At 35.2% G+C, this 10280-nt stretch overlaps 1 protein-coding gene across 1 annotated transcript; it reads right to left on the minus strand.

Annotated features, from left to right (window-relative positions):
- Positions 1-2766: 2766 nt before the first annotated feature.
- On the minus strand, positions 2767-3987 carry LOC122084381 (alcohol dehydrogenase 4, mitochondrial-like). The gene is made up of 2 exons (XM_042652593.1): positions 3568-3987; positions 2767-2960 (listed from the first exon to the last, which is right to left on the minus strand). Exons 1-2 carry the CDS (start codon positions 3869-3871, stop codon positions 2782-2784), a joined length of 483 nt encoding a protein of 160 aa, XP_042508527.1. The 5' UTR covers positions 3872-3987; the 3' UTR covers positions 2767-2781.
- Between the last annotated feature and the right edge of the window lie 6293 nt (positions 3988-10280).

Below are 10280 nucleotides of genomic sequence, written 5' to 3' on the forward strand. Positions count from 1 at the left end.
AAGCACTACAGTAATATGGTGATATTTTACATCACAACCAACTTCAATCCATTAAAAGAGTTCTTAAAGTCAAAGTGGGAAAAAGAAAGCAGATCTAAACCCAGGGGTGTGTACCTATTTCATTGCACTCACCCCATGTCAGCAGGGGGCTAATCAAACCATGATATCTAGCCCCGTCTTGCAATGAAATATGAACCTTTCATCAGTAATAACTAAAGACAATGATTGAGTCCATTGTAACTCTGTATGGAGATACGTTCTGCAGTTGGCCATAAAATGCCAACAGTCGTACAGTAAAACAATGGCAACTGGTTGTCCCAACAAAGGTCAAAAGCAACAGAACCTGCATCAACTTTTTGATCTAATGCCCAAGATATTATATTTTAAGAAGGTTACTGACATAAAATAAGGTGAAAATGTATGGATGCGAACAATAGTTTGCCTAAGGAGACCATGTAGTCTATCACCAAAAGATGGTGGCAATAATGCAATTTATTTTATATTCGAAACTCAAAGATCCTCGAAATTTAGGTTATTCAATTTTTATCAGTCACATTGCATAGACATTGAGTCGCTTCAATTGCCATAAGGAAAAGCATTCTATAATTGGTACCGTGTGCAGATCATAAAGGTTTTTGAAAAATCATAAAACCTACCTTTAATCCTTATGTTTGTTAAGGAGATCACTGGAAATTTTTTTGCTTTCGTTTTCTATAAAAATTAATTTCTTACAGGAAGCATAAGATCACGCATCTGAAGAAACTCAGAGCATTGTAAAGCTTCCGGAGAAGCTCTTGCACCATGGAAATCAGTTAAAAAAATAAAGTAAACAGCCTTAACTTTGAAGATAAAAGTGTGCTATGTATTGTATTTGTCAATAGTTGATGGGTTTTCATTGCAATGATTTGGACATTGTGTGGAGACAGTTGGAGATTTATGCAATGTGATTGAGTATTTTATAACTAATGCATTTCATATTTATTTTTGTAAGAACCACATATCATCCAAACTGAGAAAATCAAAGTGAAGATTTCATTTGATATCTAATGTACCACTACAAGATGACAATTTTGTATTTCATTGGCTCAAATAGTTCAGAAACCAAATGAGGAGACTTAATTTTGGCCAGTATTAAAGCATGATTCCAAGCACATACTATAGTTTCTAGGAATCCAAAATTTTCAGAAATATAAGGTTGATTATGGATTTGATGTAAGACAGCCAAGTTGTTTCAAAATCTAGGGCCGAACTACAATAGAAAGGTGGTGGGAAAAGGGTGGGATGGATTACAGTTTCAAGAAATAGGCAAGAAAGAGGAAAATAAGTTGTAATGGAAACTCTGTTTTGGGACTGTGAACAGTACCTGTGAGCAGTAACTGAGAGCAAGATTTAGAAGAAAAAGAGAAGAGAGAGAAAAGAGATGAATCTGCTAAGGGAAAAAAGAAAGAGAAGAGAGGGGCCTTCACTTGGCACACTCTTCATATAAAATTTCTTTATCAACTCTACTTGATGGGAGGTTTGGTTAAATATTTATGACAAAACAAAAGAAAGTCTCCAAATTCTAAAACCCTTGGCAGGTAGACTAACTTACTAACAGGGACTCTAAAAAACTTAAGTAATTAGAATTGTTGAAGCCTAAATCTTCTAAATAACTTGAACATCACACAACTAACTAAAAGAGGACTCTTTAATGATTGAACTAAACCCAACTTACCTAATGGACCCCGGTAATAAATATTTATTTTTCATACACCCTCTAGCGCCCCCACACCCCCCCACCTTACCCCCAAACAAAACTTTTGGACCTTGTAATTCAGCCCATTACAAATAAAACTCAAAGAATTAAAAACTCATACCCAATAGATACTAAAATAAGACCAATTTTCAAGGCCTGCATTAGGATTTAGATGGGAAAAAATTGAAATTTAATCTTTAAGATGCTACCTGTTATCATTTAAGAAATGTAGCATTTAAGCATGCTATTAAATAGTTATTGACTGGTGTGGCACAGTTAACTACATTAAAACATCTACAAAAACTGAACTTCATTTAAACTCAATTTTTCATGTAAGCCATAATATTTTCCTGCTACCAGCCTACCACAACTATATCAGGAATCCAGTATACTTAGAATTTGACTAAGTTAAAATTCAGAATACATAATTGTTATGATCTTCAGTTATGTTTTCAAGTGATAAACTTGTTTACCTGCACTAACAAAGATAAAGTGAAAAAAAGGATAAAATTTATAGGTAAGAAGAAGAGAATCAAGATTCAGATATGATGGCAATAAAAACTAAAGAGTAGTACAAGGAATAGAGGAGAGGCCTTGGTTGAACTTTCGAGTTTAAAGAACATAACAGTTACAAACCCATATGCCACTTTTTACACCATGAACCATAACGGCATAACCTTAACTGTTTCTCATACTTTATATGACGTACAACACCTATTTGAGTTGATTTTTTTCCTGGTGCCACAAGCTATGGCGAAATTTACTGATTTGAAAATCTTTCACATATTTCCAATACACCTCATTTTTTTACCCAAATTTATTCATAGATTTCTTCAAATCACCAGCATATTTCCAATACATCTTATTTTTCTACACAAATTTATTCATAAATTTCTTCAATAAACATTCATGCTAGGCTTGCAAGCAGTTGAACCAAATCATCCAGCCTGAGTTCTTTTGTGGTATAAACTCTGTTCAGTATGAAACCTTGTTTTATGCATACATATAATATTAATCATACAAATAAACCAAGTAAATAAAAAGCACTAACAAGGGATGATAGTATCTTCCATATAAGACACACCATACCTCCTTTTAATTTCACCGTCTGAATGTAGACCATGTTCAACTACTTCTCCAGTTATTTCGTGGCCCACAACACAAGGGCTTGCAAATGGAAGTTCACCCTTAATGACATGAAGATCAGAGTGACATACTCCGCAGGCTGCATCCATAATTCAGGATTAAATGCCCATTATCTTACCATGACAGATAAATTACTTTTTCTTGGGGGTGGGAAAATATTGGCAGATGAATTACTCAGTCCTTGAAACCCAAAAAGAACACCAACACAACCATTCAAGAAAATTTAACCAAAAATAAAAAATAAAAAAATCCTAAAATGAATAATGATCGTATCAAGCTCAACTTGATGCGTCCTTCACCTGTCTGTATATCAATAAGGTGCTATTCTACGGGCAGTAGGTGATACTACAATGGTTCAAAATGCATTCTATCAGATATTGATCAACTTGAGCTATATGCTCTGCATCAGGGGCTTGTGATAGTCAATGACAAGCAGTTCATAAGACATCCCGTCAGATACTGCTCCCAATTTTTATACTTTTAGATTATACATTCCTGGCAGATCCAAAAAAATAGAACAAAACATAAATACGAAGACTGTAGCCAAGAACATGGATTTTAATGAAAAAGAATAAATCAGATATGAATCACAGAGACATTTTTCCTTAACTAAACCCATCTTTTTGTCGGCGTTCCCTCATTAACTCTTATCAGATGAACAAATAGAGATGATTGGAAATACTTACCTTTGGTTTTGATGAGAACTTCGCCAGCTTTGGGGCGAGGCATCTGAAATTCTTCAATGGTGAGAGGTTTGCTAGGATCCCAGAACACAGTTCCACGCATGAAAGAAGGTCCCCCGTTCAAATGGTATTCGCTTGCATCGATTTTCTCTGAGAAATTAGCGCTTGTAGTGGTTGAGATGCCATGGCTACTCGATCCCAACCACGAACATGAATCCGATGATACCAAGAACCGTCTCGAGATGAGATTGCGAGTGCTGTTGCAGCTGCTTCTAATCAGAGAACGAGAGACTGAGAAGAACGCCATGATCGAATCACTAGCACAAAACAGAGCTGGGTAATCGTCACTTGTCAATTTGATCAATTCGCCTGCAGGCCCAAATAATGGAAAGGCACTTGTCCTAATTCCAAATCCTATAATGGATTAGATTTAAAAACTGAAACTGAGTCACTGAGTCACTGAAGAGTGGATACGGACCACATCTCAATCTTAAATTTCAATTCAATTTTTGGGTCCACATTTCCAACGGTGGTCCGTTGATTTCCAGATTAAAAAATTTCCCTGCTCGTCTGGGACGTTGATTTTTTGCATAGCTTCAACAACTATATATATATAACAATAACAAAATGCACTTCATTACAAAAAAATTAATAAAAAAAAAAATGCATTCTCATTCTCCCCACCTAACCCTTACCAAATGTATGACAAAAGGGTGTCAATTGGTTCGTTTTCAATTATTCGGTTCAACTCAAGATACAAAATACAGAAATCTAATCCGAATCAAATCGGATACACATTTTCACAATCAAAATCAAATCAACTCAATTCGATTTCAGTTTCAATTTCATATTTAAATTCTTTATTCAGTTTATGTCCTATTTAAGGATTAATGAATCATTTACAAAGTTTTATTAAAAAAATATATCACCCAAAAAATATTTCACCAATAAATAATGTAAAATACTGAATCGCCAATTATAAACACAGAATTTTTTAGCATTAATGTATCACCCATAAAGACATTTCACAAATAAATAATATAAAATATTGAATCTCCAACAGTTAATATAGATTAGGTTTTGGTAAACTTGTTAGATTTCAGTATTTCTAGAATCAATTAGAAATTAAAAATTATATATAAAAAAATCAACGACAAAGACTAAGGTTGTCGTTGGTATCATTTATATTTTTGTTCATGACCTATTTTTAAAATTATAATGAAAAAAAAGAAAAAAGTTTGATGTCAATTGGTCTATTCAGCTCGATTTTTGGTCGGGTTAAATAGGTTTTAGTGTGGGAATGGTGAAATGGATACCGAATTAATAAGAAAATTTTGATATCAAATCAATAAGGAAATTTAAGTTTCGATTTGATTTGCATTCAGGTTGTTTTCAGTTTTTTGTTCGATTTGGATTTGATTTTTCACATAAATTTATACAAAACTATGTAAATTTTGGTTTCTTAATGAATTTTGGACTATTTCAGTTTCTTATTGATTTGATTTCGATTTCAACCTAGGTTTTGAGACAGTTCCAATTTGGTTTTAGATCTATTCAATTTTCAATGTAGTTCAGTTTATTAAGGGATTACAATGTCTCAAATCAAAACACTTTTTTTTTTTTTTTAAGAAATGGGCCCAATATCCATATATTGCTTCAGTGGTGGATGAAGAGATGCCCCTTCACCCATCTTCCTTCCCCACTCCTTTGAAGCTGTAAAAATCAGAACCACAATAGCCAGCCTCCACCGCCCTAGTCCTCCTTCACAAGCCTGCTACACTGCCCCTGCGAGAACCCCTATGATCATCTCCTGAATAGATCTGCAACTCCACGCTCAATCCCTAGCCTGAAATCCTTCATCTGCAATCTCAATCCCTGCATCACCCCGGATCCGCAGCTTCTACAACTCAACCACCAGCTTCCAGCTTCCAGCTTCCAGCCCCCAGCCATCCTTGTCGCCCCACCGCTCCCTGCGTAACCTCAGCACTCGTTTGAATGGGTCTTCTGTCATCTAATATTATATCTTATCTAATATAATCGTATTCTATTACAAGCATCGCTCCTTGAAATTCTAGGATCAATGTGAACCAAACCAAGAATATTCTTTGTTTTATAACTAAATTGAATCGATTCTCAGTTCAGTTCTAATCGAACGGTTTCTACATAATCAAGAAAATATTCCTTTTTAAAACCAAAACAAAACCGATTCTATTTTAATTCGATTCGACCCGATTTTGAACAGAAAGTTTTGATTTCGGATTTCCATTATACATGACACCCCTATATGGTGGACATCTAGTTGTATTTATAAAAAACAACATCCAAAACTTTATTCCAATTTAATCGGATCAACTACATGGAGATTTCAAGTAAAGAAAAACATGAGGATCTAAGCAAAAAGATTGAATAAACCGTTCATTTTGCATAACTTGAAAATTACTAGTAAAGGTTTTTGATACTTTGTACACCATCTTTTTTTTTTTTTGTGGAGGGGGGGGGCTAATAAAGGGTATCTAGGCCGAAGTCCTGTGGTTCATACTAATCCAACAATCACATGGACTAGTTCATACTAGGTTTGAATGAGATTCACTCAACTTTCAACAAAAGGAGTGTGAATAGCACTAAACATCCTCATGTGAGTGGCCCCAAGTAGAGAAGAGGACACTAATTCAAAATGCATAGGTGGGTATATCTAGTTGTGCCACATCAAAGGCTAATATGGCAAATCTAACGGTTGGATAATTAGGGAGTGGTCTATTTGACCCCCATTAAATTTGAACCTTTTTTTAGGGTAGAAGGTTTGCTTTCAGGTCGTGTGGCCCTGTGTCAGTGTCTGAGCCTATGCAAGAGCACACATGGGCATCCACACAGGAGACAAGGTGCTCTTTTCATGCAATCACAAATCTAGAAGTAGAGAGCTTGACAAGGGCACTGATATATTGCCCCATTGTTTTACTTGCGATCAACTCTATTTATGCTGAAATATAACATGTTAATTACTAGGGTCATTACTTCCTTTTTCAAAACGGCCTATGCAAGAACCCCACAATGAATAATGATATTTAAAGCGAAACCTAAATAAGTAAAGGGTGGAGGTTGGGCATGCTGCTAAAGCTAGTGGCTCAACCAATGGGGGCACTGGGATGGGAGGGGCAAGGGGACTTTCTAGGAGGAAGAGAGATGCGATGGGATGGTAGCAACTTTGTTACCACATCAATTGTTCTAATTATATTCAGATGGATAGGTTTTCCCCTGAAAGTGCAACATGTCACATCAAGAGAAAGCAAACACTTAATTGAAGGATTGAATTTTCCTTTAAGTCATGGCAAGGGAAAATCCCTTGACTGCGGGGTTTCAGATGCATGTGGGAGAGTATTTTGTGAAACACGTTTTAATCTTATAGGTCTTTGTGAACCCCAGGATGGTATGAACCTTCTTCGTTGGAGTTTCACTTTCTCTTAATTGAAAGGTTTGCATCTTTTGCTTAGAATTGTAGTAAGGTTTTTTTTGGGGGGGAGGAGGGGGTGGAGGTTGGAGGAAAGAGTATGTTGGATATGTATGTCCATCAAATCTGATTTATTAATAAGATTATTTATTTTCATTTATGCATGGCATTTGTTTATTGGGATTGTAAGTTGTTCTATGGATTTTCATCTAAAATCATTTCATTCTCATATAGTTAATTTTTGTACAGTGATTTTCGAATATAAAAGATCTCAATCCGATCTCTTTCACTGTACGATTCGATTCTCACCAACAAAATACATCAGTACAAGGCCGGAAGGTCCGCAAGGACTTCCACCGGCTAAGGGTGGGCATTTTCTAGATATTGGGAAAGCTGAAGAGTGGCCCTAAGGTCTAGATAGCCAAGCCCAGTCTGAGCCAATTTAGCTGAATGGGTGGCCCGACCTAACCAAAGGTCCAAGCCCAGCCTGAGCCCAATTTGGCTAAAGGGGTCACCCGGGCCCAACCTAGGGTCTATGTAGTCAAAATGAAGCCCAATCCACAGTTATTTGACTTTGAATTATAAAAATAATTCTTCCACTGATATAGCACATGTATGCCATATGCGTATGCATATTTATCTACGTACATGCATGAAACGCTCGGGTCTTCGGCTTATTTTTTATGCATCGGTCGGGCCAGGCTAGGTTCAGGTTGTGGTAGGCCTCAACCCAAGCACAATCCATCTTGGGTTTTGTTTCCAACCCAAAGCTATATAAATTCTGACCTACCTCAAGTTCTCTTCAAGAATGGTTTGGGTGAGCGGGAGGGTGGGTTACCCAAACCGACCTGTGTCCATCCTTACCCTAAGTAATAACCGAAAGGAGGGTGCGAGCAAAAGTAGATAAATAACAAAATTAGAAGAGATAAAATAAGAAATAAACAAATTATGGGTGATTTAAGGTGGCCCAATAGATGACAAATTGAAAGAGAGTCGTTTGCCGTGGTTAGGACTTGTCAATGGAAGATCATTGAATGCACTGATTAAGAGAATGCTGGTTTGTACATTAGAGGAGCCATAATAGCCAAGGGCAAAACTAAATTTTATTTGGGAAAAAGTGAAAAGATATGAATGCCTTAATTTTAACTTTAAAGGGAGAGGATTGGGTAAATCAACCGTTTTGGTAAATTATAAGACTGGACACGTGAAGGTGAGGGGGTCTTTTCTAAAGGAAAAAAAAAAAAAGAACAACACATGTCAAGCACCTTAGTAGCGTGTCTAACCTTTTCTCAATCATAAAAGTGGCATTATACAATGGTTGAACGCCGAAACATGATTCATATAGCTGAAAATTTTAGGTGGGGAGGGAGTTGAGTTTTCAAGTAATTTACAACATGGTAAATATTTCTGCCATGTATCCATACTATGTGGGCGGTGGGCCTCAAAGATATTATTAAGTCAATTAAGCAACCTCACAATATATCCATCCATGGGTAGCTATAAGGGGTGTTTGGTTCGATAAATTTCTGAGATGATATTCTTTAGAATGATAATTCTTAATTTTTAGAGTTGTTAGGTTCTACTAGGATGACCCTCATAAGTGAGCATCCTACTTCCCATGAATGACCATATTACAAAGAATGTGTTCCAAATCTGAGTTCACCTCAACACTTAAACTCAGATTTGAGCAACCTTTTTATCACCTAGTATAAAAGGAGAAAACGGAAAGATGTTCTCTACGGAAGCCAATATCTCAACCCGCGAGAAACATACACTAGCTTTAAGGCAATCAAACGATTTTTCAGAAAGAAACATAATTCAGAAGAATGTCTATCAAAAGATTGATATTCATATCCGATACATACACCATTTGATTTATCGAACCAAACACCCCCTAAAGCAATTGCTCACAGGATATGAGAAAAGGCTAAAGTACTTCACCACACTAGGCATGTCAATTTGAGTTTATATGATTTACAATCCTTGAATTACTTTGGCACTCAACTAGTGTTCCTGTTGAGATGTGTTCATATTTTTTTATGATTACTGACATGCAAAGAAGAATGGAAATGTCTATACTTGTAGGATTTTGTTTGATTGCAAGGAAAATTAAAACGAAGGTGAGTAAAATTTTCAAAACTGAAAAAAAAACTTATGTAATCATTTTCTCACGTGATTATATATATCATTAGTTCTAAATCATTTTATATTATTAAATTTTATTTTACTTCGTTTCTAAATTCTTTGGATTTGAAAATTTTTTTTTTTTTTTGAGAAAAGACTCTTTAAACCTAAAGTGTATATTATGCCTCCTCACATGGATCTTTTTATTATTTTTTACACAAAATAATAATAATTAAGAATATCAATATAAGAGGGTGTAGACTGTAGAATACGCTATTGCCCTCCTAGAAAAATTACATGTAAAAAATATCGTTACTAAATATGATAAGAAATTTAAGTAGTTTATACTTTATACAATTATCTTAGATAAAGATTACAAGAGTATTCATTATAGGTTTAAACAATTTTATTTTTTTTCCCTTTAATTTCTATTACAACCAAATAAAGCCCTAGAGATAAAATCACCCATTGCGTTTAAAAAAAATATTCTGATATATCTTTTTAGAATGCCACTATGCCTCTTTGGAACTTGGGTAGAATACAATGGAATAAAAACTGTTTCATTGGTAAATTTAAGGCCTTGTTTGGTTAAAAGTGAAGAAAAATTAAAATTAAATTTCAGCAATAAAGTGACAATTAAAAAGCAATATAATTGTGGTGTTTGATTGAAAGTATAATTAATTTAACATAATATGAAAATATGTGGGACAAGAACGTAGAGTAGGTAAGAAGGTAACAGCACCAAAAGGGCCAAGACACAGCGAGAGCAAGAGTGGTGAAAGTAAAAGAGTGAGAATGTTGAAGTTAAATATAACCTACATGCCCTTGATATATTTTTGATAAAAAAAATGGAATAATATAGAATTACCACATTTAATGTTTTCTAGAGTTAAGTGAAAATGGTGTTACCCATCCATGGGTTGCCCAAATGGTTAGGGTGTATTGGAGATTGTGTGGATAGGAGCTCGGTCTCAAGTTTAATTTTCCATCTGCATGTGCATCTGTTATTTAAGTGGAAACTGTAGCAGTGGATTGCTGCGCTAGTCTCTCTAAAGATTAATCGAGGTGTCGTAGGTTGGCCTGAACACCTTGGTTAACAAATAAATAAATAAATAAATGAAAAAAAAAACTGTGTGTTCGTGACTTA

The sequence above is a fragment of the Macadamia integrifolia genome, chromosome 1 (assembly GCF_013358625.1).
Source record: "Macadamia integrifolia cultivar HAES 741 chromosome 1, SCU_Mint_v3, whole genome shotgun sequence".
NCBI classification, from domain to species: domain Eukaryota; kingdom Viridiplantae; phylum Streptophyta; class Magnoliopsida; order Proteales; family Proteaceae; genus Macadamia; species Macadamia integrifolia.

Bases quoted from the DNA above. Each gene is read 5' to 3' on its own strand.
- LOC122084381 (XM_042652593.1), bottom strand. From the start codon at position 3,871: ATGGCGTTCTTCTCAGTCTCTCGTTCTCTGATTAGAAGCAGCTGCAAC. The intron at 2,961-3,567 runs GTAAGTATTTCC...TTATGGATGCAG, and splicing joins AGTTCTCATCAAAACCAAAG to CCTGCGGAGTATGTCACTCT.